This window comes from Eschrichtius robustus, chromosome 6, assembly GCF_028021215.1.
Source record: "Eschrichtius robustus isolate mEscRob2 chromosome 6, mEscRob2.pri, whole genome shotgun sequence".
NCBI lineage: Eukaryota > Metazoa > Chordata > Mammalia > Artiodactyla > Eschrichtiidae > Eschrichtius > Eschrichtius robustus.
In genome coordinates, this window is record NC_090829.1 from 79,341,017 (window position 1) to 79,369,016 (window position 28,000).

The 28,000-nt window shown below is 40.6% G+C and overlaps 1 protein-coding gene across 1 annotated transcript; it reads left to right on the forward strand.

Annotated features, from left to right (window-relative positions):
- Positions 1-21: 21 nt before the first annotated feature.
- On the forward strand, positions 22-27,998 carry HCLS1 (hematopoietic cell-specific Lyn substrate 1). The gene is made up of 14 exons (XM_068546650.1): positions 22-104; positions 2,504-2,587; positions 3,158-3,231; positions 9,556-9,685; positions 11,647-11,757; positions 14,364-14,418; positions 21,200-21,310; positions 21,975-22,030; positions 22,833-22,902; positions 23,506-23,717; positions 24,140-24,244; positions 24,747-24,984; positions 25,123-25,197; positions 25,397-27,998. Exons 2-14 carry the CDS (start codon positions 2,504-2,506, stop codon positions 25,531-25,533), a joined length of 1,458 nt encoding a protein of 485 aa, XP_068402751.1. The 5' UTR covers positions 22-104; the 3' UTR covers positions 25,534-27,998.
- The last annotated feature ends 2 nt before the right edge of the window (positions 27,999-28,000 follow it).

The window sequence follows — 28,000 nt, forward strand, 5'->3', positions numbered from 1 at the left end:
GCAGCAGCTCAGAGTTTCTTGCTCTGAAGTGGCAGCAGCTAGAGAGGAGCCGAGTGTCTACTTGAGGAGCCGAGAGCTTAGAGCAAACGCTTGCGCGGTTGAAGGTGGGTACTCTGGGCAGTGGGAAAGTTGGGGAGCACAGGACAGGAGTTGAAGTGAGAGGACTCTGCCTGGCTTTTCGTCCTCGCTGAGAAGTGAAGTCCCTGCTAGTAAGCTGCTAACCTTTCATGGCCAGAAGGCCGGCCTGGGTGTGAGGGGTTGTGGATAACAAGCATCTGGGGATGGAAAGAGCAGGGAGACGCTGGAGCCCAGGGAACGCGATCCAGCAGCCATCCAGGACCCCTGGTTTCTGCCGACAATCTGCAATCCTCTCTAAGGCCCGATGGTCCTAGGCACTGAGCTGGGAGGAGGACCACTGGAGATGAGACAGTCTCTGTCCCTGGAGAGCTTATGGTCTAGCAGAGAGACAAAACCCACAGGAGACATTGCAACAGATCAGGAAGTAGTAGTAGCTAGTGTACACCAGTGCTGAGAACCAAGTGCCAGATGAAGGTATGGCGGTTCGATTAGGGCTAGTTTCTCTGATTGTAGGGTCACAGGATCCCAGAATGTTAGAAATGGAGGGGACTTGATGAATTAGCGAGGTTAACCTCTCCATTTTCCATTGGGAAAAACAGTATCAGAGATGTTCAGTGATTTACCAAATTATTTAAGTTAATATTTGTAAATTGCCTAACCTGGTACCTGGCAAATAAGTACATACCCTCTCTACTTTGACTCCCTAACCCATATTCCCACAGAGCTGGGTAATCTGACTCTCTGTCCGTGTACTTTACTCAGGCAGCCTCAAGAAGAGGCCCTCGATTGTGCCTGATATGCTGGCCACCAGGCCTCACCGACTTATTCTCTGGTCTCCCACCTCTAGATAGTACCTCTTGGCTTCCCTATTTCCGGCCAGTAGCTCAAGCATACCCTTCCCTCTGTTTCAAAAATACATGAGGATGGCAGGCTTATGGGAGAGTCAAGCTGAGACCTGGGAGGAACAGCAAGAAAGAGGACAGGACCATCGGTCCTCACTGCTTCCTTATTGCTCACGAACATTTCAGAAACTTCTCTTTTCCAGTTTTCTGTGTGAACTCCTTTTGTTGCGGAGCAGCCCAGGAGCCAGGACCATAGGTCTTATCTACGTGCCCCCCTTGCATTACTGTTGCCCCACAGGGGAAGGCAGAGCTGCTGTTGGCAGTGACTCATCCCACAGTCCATCTGACTCGGTCCGTACTTCCCCAGTGTCCTCTTTGCATCTTGTTAACCAATCTACCCCCCAGATTTCCCTTGGACTGGTTTCCAAGGGGTTTTTCAAAGAGCTGGAGAAGGGTGGAGTTTTCAAGTGGAAAGGAGAATTGGAGAGTCTGAGCGCCTCTCTGGAGAGACTGGAGGGTCTTAGGAGTGGTTGTAAGAAGGGCTCGTTTAAAAGACAGTAAAGAGTGTGGGGAAGGAGTCTGAGCAGGGAAGGGTGGGCAGGGAGTTGCCAGCCAGCAAGTGGTACCGGGGTCAAGAAGTCTCAGCACCAGAAGAGATGAGCATTGTCTGTTGTTTCCTCTCCACACCAAGATCCAGGATCCCACAGATGCAGAGCACCTGTGCAGCTCCTCATGCAGGGCCGGCAGGGCAGCAGAAACACTGGGGATGCCCTAGTGGAATAACAACTTGGCACTCCCTCAAAGCGGTGTTCTCTAAATATTTCTTTAACATTTATTTAGTTAATAAAAGTCAAATAATTCTTAATGTTCAAAACAAGGGACTTATTGCATGCTCTTTTTTGAACCAGTTATCTACTTTCAAAGTATAATTAAACTGTTCTTAAAAATTGAACAATAAATGAATTATTCTCAGCAAATAATGCTTCCCCACCACGCCTTGTTCAGTTGAGGAATTTCAGCTGAGTGCCCCTACGGACACACAGCTGTGCAGTGGCCAGTCTCAGAGTGGAGGTTGGAAAAATTCTCGATGGTGTTTAGCAGGTTGTAGAGAGGAGTGTAGATGTTCACATTATCAAGAGCTGGACAAATACATATCTCAAGAACTGTGAAAGAAGTTATATGTAGATACCTGAGTGAAATGATGCTGTAATTCCAGGGGTGTTCTAACATCCCTCATTGATTACCTCTTCAAGCCACTAGCTGGCTGGCCTCTTGACACAAGTGAAGGATCTCAGCAGTTTTGACACCCAGGTTATTTAGTATTACCTACACTCATGATGACTTCTGTCCAGACTAAGGAGCCCAGGCCACATTAGTTTGTCTTAAATAAATCCACATCCCCCTTCCTCTAACTGAGAAAAAGTGCTTTCCTAAAACTTCCATCTGCTTTGCCTCAGATTCTATTTTCTTCTAAGAAAAAAATAGCATGAAACTTTGGCTGCTATATCATTGATTTCAGCATTCTTGTTTTCCCTCTTCTTGATTTTTTTCACCTAATCATTCTCATTTTCTGTCACCCTCAGATGTGGAAGTCTGTAGTAGGTCATGATGTATCTGTTTCCGTGGAGACCCAGGGTGATGATTGGGACACAGACCCTGACTTTGTGGTGAGTATGGAAATAGCTTTTCTTGGACAATGAAGGGCAGTGGGCAGGCATGTGGGCCACTTTGTAACCCTTGAGGGAGCTTAGAAAAAGTCTAGGACTGGGATAGCCCTCATGGTGGGACTGCCTGGCAGGACAGTTTGCTGTCATGAGTGGGGCCTGCATAATAGCCTGTGCTGAGGATGGAAGGAGACAGGTGCGGAGGAGTTTGACATTGTGATTGACAGGCTATGGCAGGCTATGCTGAGGGAACAGGTTAACTGGGTGTCCTTTGGCCTGTGAGCCAGGATTTGAGCTGGACATGTATAATTTGGGGGAATTCGGAAGTTGTAGGAGACCTAAAGAAGAAAGTTTGAGGGATGCAGAGTAGAAAGGGAGGTTTCAGAGCTCACCAGCTTAATTTTAACATGGGGGCCTGGGTGGGATAAGCACAGAGAGGAGTCTGAGTAAAGTCCGTGAGTGCCGGAAGCAGCTGATGCAGGGGACGTGGAGGGCATGTGTGTCAGCTGTGTGGCCTCTCTCAGCCTGGCACATTTCTTGCCATCACTTATTGCTGAGTGTTGTCTTTTGTAGAATGACATCTCTGAGAAGGAACAACGGTGGGGAGCCAAGACCATCGAGGGCTCTGGACGCACAGAGCACATCAAGTAGGTACCAAAAGGACTGGGAGGAGGGAAAGAGGTATGGGAAGAGCCCAAGGAAAACTTGGAGACTCAGGAGAAGGTGAGGGGGGAAGGAAAGAGGGAAATTCCTGTCTGTGTGTCTTTGCTTTTCCTGCAGTCTGTCCTCATGTGTCCCTTTGGGTGTCATTGTGTATTTGTTTCATGTCTCTCCTCTTATCCACCCAACCCTATTATCTGTCTTTTATTTCTAACCACTCTGATATTTCCCCAACTGTGTCTATTATTTTAACTGTCTCTCTTCTGTCAGTAAGGCATGAGGAATTCAGAGAGGGAAGTGCTGAGCTTGTATCATTTACTATCTATCTATTCACATAAATATAAATGTGTGTCTGGATTGTAGGGTGACTTCTGATGGGCCAAGGAGGATTCAGTAGAATGTCAAGGTAAAGAACTCAGAATAAATGCTGTAAAACGAGGACAATATCAGGTCCCATACCTGGTCTAATTGACTTTTAAAATAAAAATTTGTGTTTGGCTACTTAATAGAAGTAGGAAGCCATGAATGGTAATATGAAGAAATATGACACTTGGAAAACCTGTTGATGTATAGGGATCTTAAAGATTATAACCCAGTATTTTACCAGAAAAAAAAAAAAAGCAAAACAAACAATAAACTCTGATACCATAACAGAGAAGGAAGTTACTCACAGACAAATCCAGGGGTTTCTGTGGGATATATTGTGTATTAGGATTGAGAGATTCTCTCTTCTTTAATAATCCATGGATTATTTGGGATCATCTAACCAGGGCTGTTTGCTTTGGATAGTGTCAGAATGTCCAATAGACGCAATAAACAGTATAACAGGAGCAAAATTAAAAAGTAAATAAATTGGCAAAATTAATCTTTTTAAGCTCCATTTTAACTCCCCTCCCCCACAAACAGCAGTGTTTTTACCTCATTTTCTTCTAGATTTTAAAAAGTGTCAGTGGATTATCACATGGCACAAGCAACATACTATGAAAACCTGGCACATGTTTATACAATTTGATAATATTCAGTACTCCGCAGTGTTGTTTAATCAAACATAAATGACTTATTTCAAGTAACTGTAATGAATATCATATTTAAAGAAAGTAGGCAATTCTGGAAGCAGTTGGAAAGCAAAAACATGGAATTGGGTCATGCAGGAAGCTTCTCTGATGCTCCTCTGCAGGCTCATCAATGCCACCCAAATTAAGATGTCTTTCCTTTTCTGAGAAAAGGCCGCTCAGTCCTAGTATCCTGAGAACTGTTAAGATAAGCATACAAACTCTCCTTGTACATTTCCCCTCCCAGTGCCTGTCTTATGCAGAGTAGGAGTAGGACATTTTAAAGAAGACTCCTAAATCCCTGCCATGATCTTACGGAAAGAGCTGGAGTTTGGATATCAGATAGATTCAGATTCAATTCACAGCTCTACCATTAATAGCAATGTGAGTTAGACATATAGCCTCTCTGAAACTCAGCTTATTTATTTATCAAATGGGGATAATAATAGCTACCTGGCAGGTGTATGGTTAGAATTCAATGAACTAGCATATAGCAAAATCTAGTGCAGTACTTAGCACCACTTAGCAGCTCAATAATGCTATTTCTCTTTCCTGTTAATATAGATTAGTTGAATCAGATTTTCTTCCTAAAAACCTAAAAATAAACATGTAAACAGATGGAGATCTTCCTTCTTCCTAAGTGGCATTTACCTGAACTGTTGTGTTACACAGTCCAGTATATATATTACTCTGACTGGTGACCCCTGGAGTTGTAAAATGTGGTGACCCTGGGTGTTTCCTTATTAGACTAACTGAATCTATATCTGATAGAATAAATGGTGGAGACATTTACACAAAAACCCACTGCCCTCCCGTTTACCCAGGCTACTGAGGTATAAAAACTCAGTCTCTGCTAGTAACTGACCAGGTGATCCTGGACAGGTCACTTCCCTCTCTGATTCCCAGTCTTACCACTGGGATCAAATAGACCTCTAGAGGACCTTCCAGTAGTAAGCCTCCAATACTCTGGGATTCTTTCTGGCTAGTGTGGGCTAGGACAACCTTTAAGGTCAGATGGGAATCACTAAAGTCCTTGGAAAGGAGGGGAAGTTGAACTGGAGAACAGTAGCTGCAGAGCTCAGATGACTCAAAGCAGGAAAAGGAAGTGATTGTGGTTCTCATTAATCTCACTACCATCCCCCACACCATGATCTTTCTTTTTTAAGTCTGTCTAAAATATATTTAGTCTGGGGAATGGTTTGGTAATTTGGTGAATAGTTCAAATGATCCTATCCATCCTTCATCTATTGTGTAGAGAAGTCCTGGGCCAGGCAGCTCCAAGCAGCCTAGTGTTTCCAGGAGCTGCCAGGTTTTCAAGGGCTTTTGCATTTTCTCCATCTTCTTCTCCCCACTTTTGCTCACTTGTGCCCATGTGCCTCTTTACAGTCGATATACCCCTCCCCACCCCTGGCTGGATGTAAACACTGATCTGCTTCTTGTCACTACAGATTAGTTTTGCCTATCCTAGAATTTCATGTACGTGGAATAATATAGAAGGTATTCTTTTGTGTGTCTCCTTTCACTAAGCATAATATTTTTGAGATCTATTCATGGTCTTGTGTATATCAGTCTTTTGTTCCTTTTTAATGTCAAGTAATTTTGCATTGTACAGATAAACCAGAGTTTGGTTTATTAGCCTGTTGATGGACATTTGGGTTGTTGACAATTTGGGACTATTACAAATAAAGCTGTCATGAACATTTTGATCCAAATCTTTTTGTTAACATATATTTTTACTTCTCTTGGGAAATACCTAAAAGTAGTAGAATTCCTGAATCATATAAAAAGTGTGTTTTAACTTTTTAAGAGACCAGTAAACTGTTTTCTGAAAGAAACATTTTTTCACTCCTACAAATAATGTATGGGTTTCAATTGCTCCACATCTTTGTCTCTACTTGTTATTGTTAATATTTTTAATTTTAAGTATTTTTGTAAGTGTGTGGGGATTTCAATTTGTATTTTTCTGCTGACTAATTTTATTGAGCATCTTTTCTTGTGCCATTCATATATCTTTATTTATCTTCATTTTGAAGTGTCTATTCAAATCTCTTCCCCACTTTTAAAGTGGGGTCTTTGTATTCTTATTGAGTTTTAAGAGTTCTTTATATATTCTGGATAAAAGTCTTTTGTGACATATGTGTTTTACAAATATTTCCTTCCAGACTGTAACTTGCCTTTTCATTTTATTAATGGCTTCTATTGAAGATCAGAAGATATTAATTCTGATGAAGTCTAATTTATCAAAATTTTTTATGGTTAGTGCTTTATGTGTCTAAGAAACTTTTGCCTACCTCAAACTGTGAAGATTTTTCCTATGTTTTGCTCTAAAAGATTTATAGTTTTAGCTTTTACGTTTAAGTCTATGATCTATTTCAAATTTGCTTTTGCATACAGTGTGAGGCAAAGATTGAGGTTCATTTTATTTCCATAAGGATATCTCATTATTCCAACATCGTTAAAAGACTAATCTTTCCCCACTGACTTACCTGGCATCTTTGACCATATACATGAGGGTCTATTTCTAGACTATTTTATTGATTTATATGTCTGCTCTGACTCACACCATACTGCACTGGTTGTTGTAGCTTTATTGTACTGCACTTTTTATTGCAGTCATGAAATCAGGTAGTCCTTCTCCTTTGCTCTCCTTTGGAAAAAAAAACACTTTTTACTATCCTAGGACTTTACATTTCCACATACATTTTAGAATTAGCTAGTCAATTCCTGCAAAAATGCCTGTTGGTGTTTTGAATGGGATTGCACGGAATCTATAGATCATTTTAGAGAGAACTCACATCTTAATAATCTTGAGTTTTCCAATCCATGAACATGGGATATGTCTCCATTTATTTAGGTCTTCTTTAATTTTTTCAGAAATGTTTTTCAGTGGTCACATCTTGCACATATTTTATTAATAAGTTATGCTAAAATATTTTGTGTTATTTCATGTGATGGTAAGTGGTATTTATTTTTAACTTTAAATTTCCAAATGTCTGTGACTAGTATGTAGAAATAAAATTGCTTTTAATAGTGATCTTGTCTCCTGGGACCTTGCTAAATATACCTAATAGTTCTAGTAGCACATTTATGTAGATTCCTTAGGATTTTCTACAACTATGATCATACTGTCTGTGAATAAAATCTTACAGTCTGTCACTCACTTTTGTGCTTTTACTTTTGTAATAAAAACAAAAAAATCTGTTCCTTCTCTTAGCTCATCTTTGAGGTCCTGGGTGTCACTTGGTTTCTATAAACTGTATTGCTTCATCAATTCCAAGGTATTTTAAGCCTTAAAATAGGTATCTGAGAGCTAATGTGTTAAAAGTTTCTTAGGTATGCCAATTAGGACATTGAATTACAATTTTTTTTTCCTTTCTATATTTCCACCTGATCACTATTTTCATACATTAATTATCTTTGTATTGTCAGAGCCTAATGGTGCCTCACACTCAAAAAAGTTTAATATTTATTTAATAAAGGAATAATATAACTAACACATTTATAGTGACTTCAGCTATATTCTGAAGAATTTGGTAAGAAGTTGGTCTTCGTTGGCCCCAACATTTTCATTCAAATTATATTATCTATTGTCATGATTCTCTGACTAACCTCATTGTTATCTATTAGGTGGATATTCCTGAATCTCATTTTCTAATCCCTTTTAAAAACTTGTTTCAACTATAATACAGTTATGATCCATGTAACAGTAATTGGATTTATTAAAACTTTGCTAATTTTTCCCATTTGAAAGTAATGTTTAGTCCCATTTTCTTCATTCTTCATCTGAACACTTTGGTTGGGAAATATTGGTCATTTACCTGTTGTTGGAACCAATAACTTTTCTGACACTGACAGTTCTAAAGTGTTGAGGCTGTCGAACTAGCAACACAGGATCTCTGCCTTCACTGCTGCCAAAGGGTTTAGAGCAGGCACAGGAACAGAGGGTTCTTCCAGCTGTTAGCTTAATTTCATCTGGCTCAAAGCCAGTTTTCTAAAATTAACTTTGACTAAAGCTGAGAAGGCTTTTAAAAAAGACCTCTGTTGGGCTTATACTACAAGGCCACAAGATGGATCTATTCTTCCATGAAAGAGGAGACTTTCGGCTGTGAGATGGCCATTCTACCTGTAACCAATATATCTGTTTTTTCTGAGCTAGTGAAGTCCCAGGAACATCACTATCTCAGTTTCCTAAACCTCCATTTCTTGCTGCAGGAAGTCAAATTTTTTGTTTAGGGTTCTCTTGCCCAAATGTTTCTCAGAATCCCTGGTGGTCCTTATATGTGTCCAAGTATCAGTCCTGATTGTCACTTATTGGTGCTGGTGTTGGTTCTGGTGCTGAGCTGTCACTTCTTATCTTCAGCCAAAACAAATACACAGAGGTATTCTCTACCCACATGGTAGAGATGAAAGTGAAGTAAGAAAGAGAATGCCTCCTTTTGGTGTTATGTTCTCTTAAGGACAGATGTGTCCCAAATCAAGGTTATTTGAGCCTTAAAGTTTTGCAACAATTAGTGATGAGAGTGAATTTTATTAGTGAGCCTTTTTTAGTTTTTAGTTCTCTCAGGAATTAGATATAGGGGCAGTGTGAAGGGCATTCATTTATGACAAGAAGAGACACAAAATACTTAATGTATAGATAAATTTCCCAATGCTGCATTTTTCATAATCATCGTTTTTAATGACTTCCTCATGTGCCATTGAAAAGTAATATTGCAATTTACTTAACTATTCCCCATCTTTTCCATATAAATTGTTTCTTGGTTCTTGCTATTAAATACAATGTTTCAGTGAATATCATTAGACATTAAGCTTTGCCATATTTAAAACTATTTCCTTGGGGTAGACTTCTAGGACTAGAATGTGTGGGTAAAGGGTATATGATTAATATCTTTGTGCTTCTTGAGGTAGAGTACCGAATTGTTAAGCAACAAATCCATTCAGAGAGGAAAATAACTTTTTGGTTGCTAGAATATAGGTAACACTGTCCTCTAATATTTAGGAACATGAGACTAAATATCAGAAGGTTATTTAGTGAGCAAAATAACAGACTAGAAGAAATACTATTGGCTTATGGAGAGTTTATATCAGGCTATATATGCAGACCACACTAACCTCCTACTCCCAGACCCAACACAGGTATACTTTGGGGGCTATTGCTAAAAATGTACAGAACACACTGCAAGATTTCAATTTTTCTGCGAAGGAGGGTTCATTGACATCTCTGTGCTAGACGAGTCTCTGTGATGTGGTTACTTCCAGCATTCACCAGCTGAGGAACAAAGTGTCAGAGGAGCATAATGTTCTCAAGAAGAAGGAGATGGAATCAGGGCCCAAAGCATCCCACGGCTACGGAGGTCGGTTTGGGGTGGAAAGAGACCGAATGGACAAGGTGAGTTGAAAGGGGGATATTTGCTTTAAAAAAGTAAATAAATGAATTGATTCATTTGTTGGTTTTATGGTTTAAAACTTATTCAAAAGTAAAATATTCATTTGGGTTTTAATAGAGAATGTCCACATATTATTTGTGTCATTTTTCCCCTGATTTCAACACATAAAATATAGATGACGGAAAATGGGAGCCAAGAATTTAGAAGGGCTGGCCTAGTGTAGACCCAGCCACACTGTAACTCCTAGACTAAGGACACACACATAGAGAAGGGGAAAATATGTTTTAAAATCATTTACTGCTTTTAAATGGATGTGTATTATATCTCTGCTGCAACTTCTCTTACTGTTTTCTTTACTGTATATTTAGCGTTCTTTTTGTACATATTTTATACATCACTTAATATGATTTGCACATAGATGTGAAAAATATTTATGTGACTTTATCTATTAGATGTCCTCAAATATATTATTATTTTTCCTTTATCCATTAGATACTATGAAAGTATGATAAAAAGAAAGCCTGTATGTTGAATCGTATTTTTCCATTGACTTTCCTAACCTCAAAGATAAAGATATAGGACTTCCCTGGTGGTGCAGTGGTTAAGAATCCGCCTGCCAATGCAGGGGACACGGGTTCAATCCTGGTCGGGGTAGATCCCACATGCTGAGGAGCAACTAAGCCCATGGGCCACAACTACTGAGCCTGCGTGCCACAACTACTGAAGCCTGCGCACCTAGAGCCCATGCTCTGCAACAAGAGAAGCCACTGCAATGAGAAGCCCGCGCACCACAACAAAGAGTAGCCCCCACTTGACACAACTAGAAAAAGCCCGCACGCAGCAACAAAGACCCAATGCAGCCAAAAATAAATAAATAAATAATAAATAAATTTATTTTAAAAAAAGATAGAGCTATATTCCTATAAGAAAAAAAAATTAATCTCCAAGGAGAAAAAGCAATTTAATGAAAGCTGTTAGTTCACCCTTTTGTCATTGTGTAAAGTGCAAAGTAGGCATTGTATTCTCCCACAGAATTCCTAGGAAAGAGTAAAATAGATAAGCAGTCATTCATTCTTGAATTCAGCAAACAAAGTTGACCTACACAGACCCAAAAACACTGCAAAATGAGCTCCCAGGAGCTCATATAGGGCAGTGCTTCACATCAATCTCTGTATTAATATTTATCCCAGCATGGAATCGGAAATACAGGAGGAAGAAGAAACTTTCTAATTTCTTCTTAGTTGAGACTCTGCAAGGTATCACTATTTGGTTTGAAGTATTATTCAATTCCAAGATTATTAAAGCATCCATATCCAAATATTAAGAGAGACATACCTTTCAAAACCAAGTAGAAACTGGTAGATGGTGAAAAAAGTGGAGGGGAATAAAAAACAGTTAAATTATATGCCATCTTGGACTACTCACGGTGTTGTCTACCAGCCCCCTTTGGTATAAGGAGTCAATCACTGTTAATATCAGGGCTCAGGCTGCACTTCTGAACTTTGATGGTTGTGTAGGAACAAAGATCCAGAACAAAAGCACCTGGCTGTGTTAAATATTCAATCCGGGCTATGGCATCTAGTCAGTCCCCTTAGGTGTCTCCCCAGTAACTACCCTCATTTCTATTTTGATGCACAAAGCCCTTGTTTCACCCTCTTTTTAAGCAGTGGTTTAAACACTGCCCTGTCTATGTAGTCTCTATCCTTCTGGTTCCCAACCCATCCTATGGGAGTTTCCTAAATGATGGGTTCCTAGTGGTATTAAAGAAGAGTCAGGATGTGCAAGGTTCCAGAAAAAGTCATCTTGCTCTCCCATCACACATTCCTCGGCACTCTGTCAGAGATTATCAGTGTGACCTAGAATGGAATTTCTTGTGTTCTTACATCCCATCCTATCTCTGATCATTTTATTTTTTCATGGTCATTTTTATCTTCTCACTCATTCTGAGCTTGATTTTTCTCAGAGTGCTGTGGGCCATGAGTATGTTGCTGAGGTGGAGAAGCACTCTTCTCAGACTGATGCTGCCAGAGGCTTTGGGGGCAAATACGGAGTTGAGAAGGACAGGGCAGACAAGGTAAGTGACAACTCTCTCCCTGTGCCACCCAACTCAGATCATGTGGGACTACCAACAATCACCTTGAATGTAGGTCTATGCTTCTCCTGTGGAAAGATGGGGCAGTGGCCTCAAGGAGGGTCCATCATGAGGATGGCTCCCATACCTCCCTCAGCAAGTTCTTTGGTGCCGCTGTTGGAGGCCACATGCTGACCTGAAAGGTGTTCATTTAAAAGAGACAAAGACTCTCAAACTCTGAATAAGGAATCCCTAAGCCATTGTTTTGTTTTGTTTTTTTCCTGCATTTTATTTATTTATTTATTTGTTTGTTTGTTTATTTTTTAAACATCTTTATTGGGGTATAATTGCTTTACAATGGTGTGTTAGTTTCTGCTTTATAACAAAGTGAATCAGCTATACGTATACATATATCCCCATATCCCCTCCCTCTTGCATCTCCCTCCCACCCTCCCTACCCACCCCTCTAGGTGGTCACAAAGCACCGAGCTGATCTCCCTGTGCTATGTTAAGCCATTGGTTTTATCATACCTGTACTCATGAAGAGAGAAGAGGAAATTCCAAAGCTCCTCCTTTGGTCTAATATGAAAGCCTTATAAATATTTATGCCTTTCAGGAAAACAGACATATCAGCTGAAATATTATTACAATGGTAGCAAATAATCAAGTAAAACAACTAATTAAGGTTGCAATGTTTTTAGAAGGTGAAGGTTACTTTTCACAGGACTTAGTACTAACTCCTTGAAGTCCAGGTGTTTTACAGACTCCTTTGTACAAAAAAGGAGTGATAGTTTTAAAGAGAGAAAGAGAAAAAGGACAGCATGATTACAGATGATAGACAGAGTGGTCCGGGGAGTACGATTGATAACTCATTCATGTTCTCATTTTCACACCTTAGTAGATCGGATTCTTTGAGCTCATTCTTTATGGGGCAGAGTAGTGTCCCTGCCCAGCAGCAGCACACAGAGGGAACATCTCCTTCACAGCTAGCTGAGATTTTGTTTGTTTGTTTGTTTGTTTAACCTGCAGCTGTTAATAAGTGGGCCTGAATCCTTAAAGCTAAGTGTTAGAGTGTTATTTGAATTGTAGGGGTAAAAAAAACAGAAAAGTTCAAAACATACTGTAAGGTAAGGGAAAAGCACAGAGGATAATTTTTAAAAGCAGCAATGGAATGTGGAGCATGTAATGTTCTCTAATCAGGGTGAAGTTTCTCTTCCTTCTTGGCTCACCTCCTGCCTTTGCCTAATCTTTCACTGTTCTTTCTTTCAACTCCTGCCTCACCAGCCACAAACCGAATCACCTTAACAATCAGTGTGTCTTGTAAATCAAGTAACAATACATACTAATAACTTTTTTTTAATAAATTTATTTATTTTACTTATTTATTTTTGGCTGCGTTGGGTCTTTGTTGCTACGCATGGGCTTTCTCTAGTTGCGGCGAGCGGGGCCTACTCTTTGTTGTGATGTGCTGGCTTCTCATTGCAGTGGCTTCTCTTGTTGCAGAGCGTGGGCTTTAGGCGCGTGGGCTTCAGTACCTGTGGCACGAGGACTCAGTAGTTGTGGCTCTTGGGCTCTAGAGCACAGTCTCAGTAGTTGTGGCCCACGGGCTTAGTTGCTCCGCAGCGTGTGGGATCTTCCCAGACCAGGGCTCGAACCTGTGTCCCCTGCATTGGCAGGCGGATTCTTAACCACTGTACTACCAGGGAAGTCCCATACTAATAACTTTTAAAATGCAAAATCTAGACTTGCTTAGGGACCTATTACTGAGCCATATGGGGACATAGCTAGGTTAGATATTTGCCAATATATCCAGTCCCAAAACAGCTAGGATCCAGATTCTCCTGGTTGTCTCTCATCCCACCAAAATCTACATCTCTGGGTTTCCACTGTTGTGTAAGGAAAGAGAAGAGGCACAGTATAATCAGTCAGTATAGGATGATATCTCTTACATGTGCACAGTGCTGCTTTATAGTTTACAAGGCAGTTTTCTAGCTATTATCTCATTTTAGTTTCATGAGACTTAGGAAGAAAAACACTAATTTACTGAGTGCCCACACTTTATGTATCTTGCCCCATTTAGTCCTCACAATATCCCAAATAAGTTGGAATCATTTTACAGTTGAGGTTAGTAAGTCAGGTATACCTATTTTCATTTCATATTTAAAGGGCCCAAGGGGGACTTCCCTGGCGGTCCAGTGGTTAAGACTCTGCACTTCCACTGCAGCGGGGGCACGGGTTCCATCCCTGGTCAGGAAATTAAGATCCCACATGCCTCCGTGTGGCCAAAAGAAAAACAAAACAAAAAATAGAGGCTGAGGCTCAGTAATATTAAAGGACATACCTAAAGTTACACAACTACAAATAGGAAAGGTGGGGTTGGGGTTTGGATCTAGAGCTATCTGTGTCCAGGGCCCATGGTCATTGGTTTGTAGCACACTGCCTTTACACCAGCCTGTCAGGGTACTGTCTGTTTCTACATTGAACCCCCATACTCAGCTCTGAGCCCCTATAACTAACCCCTGGGCTGAGCTATAGGTGTAAGTGTAAGTGAGAGAGGGAGAAAATGTTCATCTCTGACTCTAATCGATTCTCTCTCCTTTTCTCTGTAGTCAGCTGTTGGCTTTGATTACAAAGGAGAAGTGGAAAAACACACATCTCAGAAAGGCAAGGACCCTGCACTTCAGCCTTAGCAACCTGGCTGCCCAGACTGCTCAGACTTCAACTCCCAGCAGCCATCGTCGACACCCTTTAGTTCCATGGCCCAGTTCCCTGCTATTTTATTTTATTTTTAAATCCAAGCATGTACTTGCTTCTTTTTTTCTCCTATATTGCTTTCTATGAGCTTGGTTAAGTTTTCTTTAGTCCCATTTCCCCTCTAATGGATCAAAAATAGGATATTATACTCCTTTATTTTAGGAAGTTATTCCTAAATTTTAATGTGCATCTGCGGCTTAAGTTTAAAATTAATCACTATCTCTTCCTGAGTAACACAGGAAATGAAGAATAATTTAATTACATTTCTTCTACATTCTACAGTCTTTGTACCAACTGAACAATTGTTTAGTATATCGATTACATGTGTTTGTTTTTAAACCCCACAAAAATTAATCATTATTATTACTAAGTGAAGGCTTATTTAAATTAACCAACATATTTACCAGTTTACTAGCTCATCATTGTTTATAATATTTCATTGTTTCCTCCTTGCTTCTTCTATTCCTTCTTGCTAGAGATATCCTTTGGTAATTCTTTCAGTGAGAGTCTATGAGAGAACTCCCAGGCTTTGTCTGAAAAAAAAATTTAGTTTGCTCCATTCTTCATTGTTATTTTCCCTTCATCATGTTGAAGATACTATTCCATCATCTCTGGCATTTCTCTTGGGTTAGTCTAATCATCATTCCTTTGTACATAACATGTCTTGTCTCTCTGTTTTTGTTTTGTCTCATGAAAATTTTTCTTTTTGTCTCTGATATCCTGAAATATCATCAGGCTATACCTAGGTGTTGGATCTATTTTTATTATTCTACATGAGACTTATTGCTCCTCTTCAACCTGAGAATTAACTTTCAATATGAAAAGTTCTCGGGCGTTTTCTCTTTAGATAGTGTCTCTCCTCTCTTCTCTTTTATCCTTTCTTCTGGAACTCAGATGTAATGTATTAGAACTTTTTATTCTCTTCTCCATCTCTCTCTCTCTTTTAAAAAAGACTTTATGTTTTCAGAGCTTTTTAGATTTATGACAAAGTTGAGAGGAAGGTACAGTCCTGCACCCATACATGCATAGCCTCCCCCATTATCAACATCACTGACCAGAATGGTGTGTGTGTGTGTATATATATTTTTTCTTTTTTCTTTTTCTTTTTTTTTTTTTTACCAAGGATGATTCTACACTAACACATCAAAGTCAGCCAAAGTCCATTGTCTCTATAGTTTTGCGTTTTACAAGATATTATATGGTTGGAATCATATACCATGTAGCCTTTCCAGATTGGCTTCTTTCACTTAGTAATATGCATTTAAGTTTCCTCTATGTCTTCTCATAGCTTGATAACTCATTTCTTTTTGCTGAATATTATTCCTTTGTCTTGATGTACCCCAGTTTATTTATCCGCTCACCTACTGAAGAACATAGTGGTTGCTTCCAAGTTTGGGCGATTATGAATAAAGCTGCTATAAACATCTGTGTGCAGGTTTTTGTGTGGACCTACATTTTCAACTCCTTTGGGTAAATACCAAGGAGTGCAATTGCTGGATCCTGTGGTAAGAGTATGTTAAGTTTTGTAAGAAACTGCCAAACTGTCACTCAAAGTGGCTGCACCATTTTGCATTCCCACCAACAATGTATGACAGTTCCTGATGCTCCACATCCTCACCAGCATTTGGTGTTGTGAGTAGTCTGGATTTTGGCCATTCTAATTGGTGTGTAGTGTTATATTATTGTTTTAATTTGCATTTCCCTGATGATATATGATGTAGAGCATCTTTTCATATGCTTATTTGCTATCTGTATATCTTCTTTGGCAAGGCATCTATTAATATATTTGGCCTATTTAAAAAGTTGGGTTGCTTGTTTTCTTATTGTTGAGTTTTAAGAATTCTTTGTATATTTAGGATAACAGTCCTTTATGACATGTGCCTCTTGCAAAGACTTTCTCCCAGTGTAAGGCTTGTCTTCTCATTTGCTTGACATTGTCTTTCACAGAGCAAAAGTTTTTAAAATTTTAGTGAAATCCAGCTTATCAATTATTTCTGTCATGTGTTGTGTCTTTGGTGTTATATCTAAAAAGGCATCACCATACCAAAGGTCATCTAGGTTTTCTCCTATATTATCTTCTAGGAGTTTTATAGTTTTGCATTTTACATTTAGGTCTATGATCCATTTTGATTTAATTTTTGTGAAAAGAGAATTTTTGTAATGCATGTGTCTAGATTCATTGTTTTTTTAATCTGTGGATGTCCACTTGTTCCAGCACCATTTGTTGAAAAGACTATCTTCTCTTCATCGTGTTACCTTTGCTCCTTTGGCAAGCATCAGTTAACTATAATTATGGAGGTCTATTTCTGGGCTCTCTGTTCTGTTCCACTGATTTATTTGTCTATTTTTTCACCTCTACCACACTGTCTTCATTACTTTAGCTTCATAGTAAGTCTTAAAGTCTGGTAGTGTCAGTCTTCTAACTTTGTTCTCCTTCAATATTGTGTTGGCTATTCTGGGTCTTTTGCTTCTTCATATAAACTTTAGAAACTGTTGATCCAAAAAATAACTTGCTGGGGTTTTGATTGGGGTTGCACTGAGTCTATGGATCAAGTTGGGAAGAACTGACGTCTTGACAACATTGAGTCTTCCTATCCATGAACGTGGAATATCTCTCCGTTCACTTAGTTTTCTTTGATTTTGTTCATCAGAATTTCATAGTTTTCCTCATATAGATCTTATACATATTTTAAGTTTATACCTAAGCATTTCTTTGTTGGGGTAGTAATGTAAATGATATTGTGCTTTTAATTTCAAAATCCACTTATTTGTTGCTTGTATATAGGAAAGCAATTGACTGTTGTATATTAACCTTGTATCCTGCAACCTTGCCATAATTGCTTATTAGTTTCAGGAGTCTGTCAATTCTTTTGGATTTTCTACATAGACAGTCATGTCATCTGTGAACCAAGACAGTTGTGTATCTTCTTTTCTAGTCTACATACTTCTTCTTTTCTTGCATTATTGCATTAGCAAAGACTTCAAGTACAATGTTGAAAAGGAGTGATGAGACAGGCCATAGTTGCCTTGTACCTGATCTTAGTGGGAAGGCTTTAACTTTATCACCATTAAGTATGATACTAGCTGTAGAGTTTTTGTGGATAGTCTTTATCAAGTTGAGAAATTTCCCCTCTATTTCTAGTTTACTGAGAATTTTTATTGTGAATTGTGTTGGATTTTGTCAAATGCTTTTTCTGCATCTATTGATATGATCATGTGATTTTTCTTTTTTTCTTGTTGATGTGATGGATTATGCTAATTTATTTTCAAATGTTGAACCAGCATTGCATACTTAGGATAAATCCCACTTGGTCATGGTAGATAATTATTTTTATACATTGTTGGATTTGATTTGTTAATATTTTGTGGAGGATTTTTGAATCTGTGTTCATGAGAAATACTGGTCGCTAGTTTTCTTTTATTGTAATGTCTTTGTCTGGTTTGGGTATTAGAGTAATGCTGACTTTATAGAACAGTTGTGAAGTATTCCCTGTGCTTTTATCCTCTGAAAGAGTGTGCAGAGGACTGGTATAATTTCTCCCTTAAATATTTGGTGGAATTCACCAGTGAACCCATATGGGCCTGGTGCTTCCTGTTTTGGAAGATTATTAATTATTGATTCAATTTCTTTAGTAGATATAGGCCTTTCAGGTCATCTGTTTCTTTTTGTGTAAGTTTTGGCAGTTGTGTCTTTCAAGGAACTGGTCCATTTCATCTAGGTCATCAAATTTGTGGGCATAAAGTTGTTCATAGTATTATTTTATTATCCTTTTAATTTCCTTGGAATCTGTTGAAATTTAACCTCTTTCATTTCTGATATTATAATAATTTATGTTCTCTCTTTTTTTCTTTGTTAGCCTGACTAGAGGCTTATCTATTTTATTGATCTTTTCAAAGAATCAGCTTTAGGTTTCCTTGATTTTCTCTATAGGCTTCTTGTTTTTAATTCCATTGATTTTTTTTGCTTCAATTCTTATTTCTTTTTTCTGCTTACTTTGGATTAAATTTGTTCTTCTTTTTCCAGTTTCCTAAGGTGGACACTTAAATTGTTGATTTTAGGTCTTTTTTCTTTTCTAATATTTGCATTGCTTTTCCTTATGCACTGCTTTCACTGCATCCAAAAATTTTTGATAAGTTGTGTTCTTGATGTCTCTTAATTTCTCTTCTCTATCTCCATCTCTTCATCTCCCTGTGTTGTATTCTGGGTAATTCCCTTGGATCTATGTTAAGTTCTCTAACTCTCCCTTCAGCTGTATTTAATTATCATTTAAGCTGTCCACTAAATTTTTTAACTTTATTTCATGTATTTTCATTTGTGAAAGTTCCCTTTGATTCTATTGAAAATCTGCTGATTCCTTTTCCATAATGCCCTATTGCTTTCACTATGTTTTTCACCCTTCTTTAACTCTTTAATTATTTTTAAAGTATTCATTTTATAATTTCTTTCACATTGTTATATTATTTGCAGTTCTTGGGGGTGCTAATTCTTCTGTTCAGTTAATCTGTTTTCCCTCATGGTTATTTATTTTTTTGATGGTTTGTAATTTTTGTTTGCAAATTTATTTCAGTGGGGGGAAAGGGATATTTGTTTTATGAGAGTTTTATGTGCCCTGGGTTGAGAAGTTTCCCATCAGAGAAACTTTGCCTTTATTTCTGTCTGAGTTCTAGGGGTTTTAATAGTAATAGATCATGTTTTCTTTATGATTTTTGTTTTCTATTATGAATTCAATTTCTTAAATAGATACAGGTCTATTCAGTCTTCTGATTTTTTTCTTAAGTCAGTTATGGTATAGTGTGCTTTTCAAGGAATTTTTCCATTTTTATCTATATTTTCAAATATATTGGCATAACTTCATTTATAGTATTCCCTTATTTTCTTTTTAACCTCTGTAAGATCTGTAGTGATATGTTCACTTTCACTTCTGATATTGTTAATTTGTGTTTTTTCTCTTTTTAATTATTTTTGCTAGAGATTCATCAGTATTATTTTTTATTAATTTCAAAGAAGTATCTTTTGGCTTTGCTCATTTTCTCTATTGTTTACTTGTTTTTAAAATTTTATTGAATTCTGCTCTTATCTTCATTATTTTTTCTTTCATTTTAATGTGGGTTTAGTTTGTTCTTTCTGTAGCTTCTTAAGGTAGAAACTCAGATAATTGATTTTAAACCTTTGTTTACTGTATGGGCTCTTAAAACTATATATTTCCCTCTAAACACTGTTTTTGCTACATTCCACAATGTCATGCGTATTTTAATTTTCATTCAGTTCAAAACATTTTCTAATTTTCCTTTTCATTTCTTCTCTGACCCATGAGTTATTTAGAAGTGTGTTGCTTATTTTTCAGGTACTGGGGAAATTTTCTAATTTTATTGTTATTAACTTCTAATTTAATTCTATTGTGATCAGAGGATATGTTATCTCATATTCCAATCTTTTGAAATGTATTGAAACTTTTTATAAGGACAAGCATGTGGTCTATCTTGGTGAATGTTATATGTGCATGGAAAAAAATGTGTATTATGCAGTTTGGGGGTGCAATATTCTGTAAATGTCACTTAGGTCTTGATAATGTTGTTTGGGCCTTCTATAATTTTAGATTCTTTTTGTCTAAATTTTCTATTAAATAATGAGAAAAGAGTGTTAAAATTTTCAACTATGATCATAGATTTGTCTATTTCTCTTTCTGCTTTGCTTCATGAGTTTTGATTCTGATAATAGGTTTATACCAGTATATATATTCCTGATGAATGACAAATTGCACTCTTATCATTGAGTTATGTCTCTCTTATCTTTTATAATGCATTTTGTCTTGGGGTCCATTTTGTCTCATATTCATGCCATCCTTCTGTGGTATATATTTTCCTACATCAGTATTCAATTAATTTCTCAGCTTAGAATTTCTGTATAATATAAGTAGTATGAAACTGGGTATTTGTATCCCACACCTTCAGGTGTAGGCTTGGAGTTTCCAAGTCCCATAGGTAAAATTTCCTTCTCCAAATGCTAAAAAAAACTACAATTCCTCTCACTATTTCCCTGGACAGGTGAGTAGACTTTTTCTAGAATTCTTTTATAGGAGTGGGCAGAACCTTACTTCCTGCTCTCCAGCCACCTGTCCTTATAGAAAGTAGAACCCCAGACCCTAGATCCTAATCCCTAGGACTAAATTTGGGACTTAAAACAGCTTGGGTTTTCTATGTCAGCTCATAATTACCATCATATCAACTGTTTTGATTCATCTGTTTGTTTCTGGAGCTGGGAATTTTTTTCTTCTTTTCTTTTGAGATTCACTATTTAAAAAAAAAAAAAAGAGAGATTGCTCTATCTTTCTGACGTTGCTAAGTGTTTATATAGGATTAGGGAAAGGCATATATTTCATATGCATCTCTCTTTTTTTCTGGAAGTCTCTCCTTACATTCTCTATACTTTCTCCTTCCTTGAAGAAGAGAGAAAATTCAAATGATCTTCTCATCTTGGAATGGAAGTAAGGGAGGAGAGGAAAAGAGTGAACATTGTTTAAAGCTTACAAAAGTTGCTTAGAACAACATTTCTCTTTCATTTCCCAGTATTCAAGCCCCGCTCTCTTCCTGGGCCCCTATCACCCTGCACCCATCCCTCCTGACTCCTCTCTCCCACACCACTTCCCCATGGGCTGAGAGTGAGCTCTCACAACTGCTCCTTCCACCATAGATTACTCTCGTGGCTTCGGTGGCCGTTATGGGATAGAGGAGGACAAACGGGACAAGGCAGCTCTGGGATATGACTACAAGGGAGAGACAGAGAAACACGAATCCCAAAGAGGTAAGTTGGGATTGGAGAGGAGGGAGGTCACAGGGTACATGGAGCCCTCCTTCTGTCCCTGAAGGCTGACATGGAGGACCCAGAATATGAGGGGCAGGTATGCAGAAAGTGGTGGGATGCAGAGTAAGTGTACGTATATGGGGGTAGGTGGGAGGAGACCAACAGGGGTGGAGGGGAAAACAGCAAGCTAAGGAGCAGGACAGAGGAGGGTGACCAAAGAGAAGGGGTCACTGAGAAAGGGATGAAGACGGACAGGCCGGGTGATGGCAAGAGGGTGATTTGGCTGTGAGTCTTAGAGGCCCCTCTGCTTCACAGAGAGAAGGCCTTCTTCCCTGGGACACATAGGGGATGGCTGGGGGGCGCTCTTCAATTTTTCCTGTTTCTTCCCTTATATTTTCCCCTTTTCTGTCACTTCTTTCTTTTTGTTTCTCTCTTCCCATCTCTCATCCCTCCATTCTCTCTCAAGTGTTTTTCTCCCCATCCTTTTTCATCTTTTCCCACCCATGCCTCTCTCTATCCTCTGATTTTCACACTTTCTCATTGATCTTTCTCTTTTCCTCATTCCTGTCTTCTGGTCTTCCTTCTCACTGCTCCCACTCCCTCTTCCCATACATTTCTAGCATTTTAACTCCTCTTATGACTCTCAGATCTTTCCATCCTGCAGATTATGCCAAGGGCTTTGGTGGTCAGTATGGCATCCAAAAGGACCGAGTGGATAAGGTAAAGCACCAGAACACCAGTGTCTTGAGAATGGTTCCCTGAAGTACATGGAGAAGAGTGAGAGGCAAAGCTGGAAAAAGGATTGGCAAAGCCAGGTGCCCTGCACTGTCCTCTTGGTGTCCTGCTCTTCCGATTGACTGCCCTCAGCATCTAAGGGGCATGTCTTCTGAAGACTGAGCTTTTTTTTTTTTTTTTAATATTTATTTATTTTGGCCGTGCCGGGTCTTAGTTGTGGCACGCGGACTCTTAGTTGCGGCATGCGTGCAGGATCTAGTTCCCCAACCAGGGATCGAAACCTGGGCCCCCTGCATTGGGAGCATGGAGTCTGACCCACTGGACCACCAGGGAAGTCCCAGAAGCCTGAGCTTTAACTAAGGAGAGTGAAGGGAGGCAGAGAGAGACAGAGAAACAGAAAAACTCCAGGGCAAGGTATTCGAAATTTCATTGATTGCTTGGCATTGATTAACTCAATCAATAATTTCTTCCCACTCCATTCAGTCTTCCCCTACACCTCTTCAGGTACTGGCCTGAGACCCTCCTGCATTCCAGGCAACTGGACTTAGAGATGTGAGATTCCAGGAACACTGAGCTTTTTAAAAGGAGAGCTAATCCCACCAGTCTAGAACTTCTTTACCCCTCCCTCTGCCACAAAACAACACTATTTGAATACCCTGTCTAACTATAGAGCATCAAAAGGTTAGGGAGACCTCCTATAGTGACCCAATCACCGATACTGCCTTCTGGATTATTACCACTCCCTTCCCCCTCCCCACCACTACACATACTGTTCTCTTACCTGCAGAGTGCTGTTGGTTTCAATGAAATGGAGGCCCCAACCACAGCTTATAAGAAGACAACACCCATAGAGGCTGGTGAGTTTTAATTCCCTTTCTCTGTGCTCTTCAACCTCTTCTCCCTTCTCGTTCTTTTTTCTTCCTAGACTACCTATTCCAAGCCTTTACCTACCTAGATTAGCTGAGGTAGATTTGACCCCTACCCTCATATTCCCAGATTCCCTCTCCTAGAAAAAATTAGGTTAAGTGGATATCTGAGTGACACTGGTGAAGAAACTGTAAGCAGAGAACAGAGGGAGGAAGGGAGGGAGCCATTTGGGAAGAACACATAGGGAAAGGAGCTTTGGATGGGGGATAGAGGGTAGATGATGGCCAGAGGGCATACAGATTTAAGAAATGTGGACAAGGAAGATGCAGGTTAGGAGAACAAGCCTTATGATTTAAAAAGGGCAAGAGTCTGAGATCACATGGCCTGGCTGTATGGAAATCTAGGCATCAGGGTTACCTTATCCTCCTATAATCCCCTTGTTCCTTCATTGATACCTCTTTACCTCCCTTTCCATGAGTCCCCTCTCTACCTGCTCTTCTTTGGATATTTAACTGGTTCCTCTTCTTCATTCCAGTGCCACTCCCCTACCTCCAACCCAAGACAACCCTAATTTTTCTTGCCTGTGTCTGCAGCTTCCAGTGGCGCCCGTGGGCTGAAGGCAAAATTTGAATCCATGGCTGAGGAAAAGAGGAAGCAGGAGGAAGAGGAGAAGGCACAACAGACAGCCAGGCAGCAACAGGAGAGAAAGGCCTTGGTAAAGATGAGCCAGGAGGCTAAGCCACCAGTGGCCACTATGGAAGAGCCGGTGGTGTCAGCCCCATTGCCCAAGAAAATCTCCTCAGAGGTAAGTGTTTGGCCCTTCGGGATCCACATCAAGGATTCCTTGCCCAGACAAGAGCCTAAGGGGTCTGTATCCTTAGGAGAAAATAAGGCACAGGCCTCCCCTGTGTTAGGCAAAGTCTACAGTTGCTATCCCTGTCTTCAGGAAGATTTCAATCTGATTGTGTAATTAAGCTTCATATATACATATGAGAATGTTAGCTGAAAAAAACCAAGATTTACATAGTACAACAGAAGATAGGTCACTAGCCAGTGCAGTCAATTACTGCTGCAACAACAAGAGGAAGGAGCTGTCATTTCAGGTTGGAGTCCATCTTGAGGAATGGTTGATTTGAACTGGCAGAGGTAGGAAGGGGTATTCCAGGTCAGTACAAGAGAGAAGATGGAAGTTTCTTGCTCACTGGAAAGATGCTTCATCTTCCACAGGCCTGGCCTCCAGCAGGGAGCTGTCTGTCATCAGAGTGTGGGCCTGTGAGAACCAGTAGGGAACAACCAGTGCCTACCCAGCCCCCAAGGCAGAATCCCCCAGAGGTAAGCAGAGCTCCAAAGATTCTCTGCTCCTTCCCCATCTCCTCATGTCCTAGTAGGTGGGCTGTACAGGGTGATCAACAATCCTGGTTTGTCTGGGACTATCCTGGTCTTAGCGTTGAAAGTCTTATATTCTGGGAAATCACCCAGTCCTGGGCAGACTAGGATAGTTAGTCATCCTAGCTGTCGTCTTTCACCTTTTTTTTTTTTTTGCTTTTGCTTTTGCTTCAATGTTTTCCTTGTCTTCCAAGGATTCTGACTTGCTTTCTGCTTCCCTTCTATCATCTTTTGGTAGGTGTTTTGAGTGGGTGGGTGTGGGAGGTTGATGAATGAAGAGGGATGAAAGATTGTGTTCCCTAGGAGAGGCTGTTAGAAGGATGCAAGGATGGAGGGTAGAATGGAAGCATGGGGATGGGTGGGGTCTTAGCAGTCCTCCATTGGGAGATTTTGGAGAGGCAGCTCCTGGTGGACAGAAGTCACCCTGCTTCACACTGTCTCTTCTCAGGACAATGAGGAGCCCCCAGCTCTGCCCCCCAGGACTCCAGAAGGCTTCCAGATGGAGGAAGAGCCAGTGTATGAAGAAGCACCTGAGCCTGAGCCCGAGCCTGAACCCGAGCCTGAACCTGAGAATGACTATGAGGATGTTGGGGAAATGGACAGACATGAGCCGGATGAGGAACCAGAGGGCGACTATGAAGATGTGCTCGAGCCTGAGGATCCCTCTTTTTCCTCCACTCTGGCTGGTGAGTGGTGGGGCAGCTCCTGGATTTGGTCAGCTGTAGGGGAGAGGAAGAGGGAGAATTCCCCCATTACACAGAAGGACCTGTCTATTTTCCTTCTCCATGTTGATGAGACCATATTCATATTTCTTATTATTGCAGGATCATCAGGCTGCCCGGCTGGGGCTGGGGCTGGGGCTGGGATCTCAGCTGTAGCCCTGTATGATTACCAAGGAGGTAGGTTGGGAGTGGCCTGAGGGGTCTGGTGCCCGGAGGCCCGTGATACATGAAAGGGGGGATGGATTCTGGGGGTCAGGATAGGGCCCAGACTTGGCATCAAGAACAGGCCTATTTCCCTTCCTGAGGTTTAAAGGGGACACAGGGGTGGAGGGATTCCTGCCTGACCATCCTAATATCCTGTCAATTTTCTCCCCAGAGGGAAGTGATGAGATTTCCTTTGATCCAGATGACATCATCACTGACATTGAGATGGTGGACGAGGGCTGGTGGCGGGGACGTTGCCATGGCCACTTTGGACTCTTCCCTGCAAATTATGTCACGCTCCTCCAGTAACTGTGGCTGTCTGTCTTCTGCACTGTGACTTCCCTTGTCCCAAGTGGCTCTGCCTCCACCCACTTTCCATTTCTGCTGCAAGTGTCTGACAGGATGTCATGAGTTGCCTGAAGCTCTAGACAGACTTCCCTCTCCCTCTCCATTAGGGTTTGGGGCAGAGACAGCATGAGGAAGGAGGTCTCCTTCCCCTCGGTGTCCTGTCTATCCTGGATACCCTAGATGATCTCAGGGATGTTTATCTTGTATCCTGCCTCCTTCCCCATGAATCCCCCCTCTAACACCCACCCCCCCCCCAACTCTACCTTCCTTTGTTTGTGAAGTCTGAGCTTCCTGGTTTGCTTACCTGGGAAGGTATGTTTATATTTCCTGGTTGTGCTGTTTGCTTACTTTCCTTCTCTGCAGAAATATCTCTGAATCTTCTCTCTGCTCAGTCCTAAAGTGGAAATAAAGTGGGACCATGGCTCACCTCTATTCTGAGGTAAATAGTACTTTTTATGCAGCCCTCAATGGTTCTGACTCTCATGGCTCCAATTCTCCTTCCATCTTTCAGGGATATCCAGAAAACTCTCCCCTCCACTGCCCATCACTCTGCACCCTGGGTGTCAAGGGCTGTGCCCTTTCCTTAGACTCTACTAATACCCAGTCCAAAACAAGATGGGCCTGGGGAATGGCAGTAAGGTAGGGGAACAGGGGCCAGGAAAGGTCCACGATAAGACAGTTCAACTTCTGCTGGCTTCAGCAGTTGTGAGAGGCCAGCCACTTTCTGCCTGGGAGTAATGACTACACTCTTTTAGTGCATAATGATTCTTGAGGCAAAAGCACAAATTAGGGGAAAGAAAGGAGGAAAAGATTTAGCCAAGAAAAAAAGACAAAAACTAAAGAAACAATGAGGTGTTAAGAGGATTTAGAGTGACAGTGGCCTCTACTAGAGAAAGTCTAGGCTTCCTTGTAGCTGGATGAATGAAATCCATGGTCATGTAAGAAGGTAGATTGAGGAAGCTCATAAAGTTTCTGCGTGGTCCAGAGCTGAGGCTGCTGATAGGAGAAGAAGTGAGGACCTTTGGATGGCCAGTGATAGGCAAAAAGCAAATCACCAAGCAAAGTATGGGGATGAGGGAGAATGAAAGGCCAGGACACGGTGAGTTTATTCTAACCCCAGGCCATTGGGCTCGGCAAGGTCTAGAATAGGAGATCCTAGGCAAAACCAAAATCAAATCGAAATGAAAGTCAGGGATTTGGTATAGGGGATCTTTGGTTGGTGGAAAATAGAAGTCTGTGCTATAACTGGTATCTGAAGTTTGGTTCAGCTTTCAAAGATGGAGAAGACAGTGGGATCAAGGAAGAGCTAGGATTGGTGTCTGAGACCCATAGTTGCTGCAGGACTTTATAAAAGTTCATTGGTGAGCTGTGCAAGTGCTTAGAGCACTGCATCCCTCAGGCTCATTCCCTGGCTTTTCTTCAAGACACACACACCTTTGTTTCCACAGCGACCTCTATGCCAGTGAGTCACACATCTGTCTCTACACCTCACTTATAAGATTCACCCAGTTAGACTTTCAGAGTGAAAAGCAGCTTTTATTTCTGCCTATAGAGACATTGGGGTTTCCAGTGTATAGAGGTAAGTCACACTAGATATACACAATCTCATTCTTCACTTCAGTTTGATCTGACATCACACATAGATCAGACTTTTGCAGTGGTTTTATTCTTACATCCAAGTTCCACCTTGCTTTTCACTTTTCCCTTCATTATAAGACAGAAACTTCTTTTCCAGATCCTTATATTATTAAGGCAATAAAGTCCTTTCTGCCTCAGTTCTATAGACCTCGCCCTCCACATTCGGCTGATCTCTACTTGGACTGACTTTCTTGGCGGTGATTCTCTTCAAGGGCTCTGCTCACAGACACCTCCCTGTCCAGGGTCCTGTTCTTGGGTCCACAGTCCCCTTTCACTCTCCTTAGCTGCTTCTTAATCTGAAGCCGTGTCTAGCCGTCTTGCCTCTCTCAGATGATGCTTGCTGCACGTGCGGCTCACTACAGCTTCATCCCACTAATCAAATCATCTGTCTACTCCACCGTCTCTCTAAAAGGCTTCCCTTTTTCTCCAATTGCCCTCTCACCATAAAATGTGCTTGATTGTGTAGGCCAGTGGATACCTGCAATACTCTGGTTTCCTGCGACATATACAATTAGATACCTTGTAAAATGTGTTTGATGATGTTGATCAGCTCAGCATTGTGCTGAAGGCAGCAGCTGGGAAAGTAAAGTGTGCCTGGAAGGGTGGGGCCCACAGAGCAGTGCGGTTAGTCTCCTGAATGCCCTCCCGAACCCTGGGCTGCCCAGAGTGTCAAGGAAGAGCCCTCTGCTCTCTTCCTTTCTCTGTACTTCTCATCCAGCGCACGGTAGCCCCAGATTTTCACCTCCCTTAGTCTACAGCTCCCCTTGCTTTCTTTTTCTAATAAAATAAG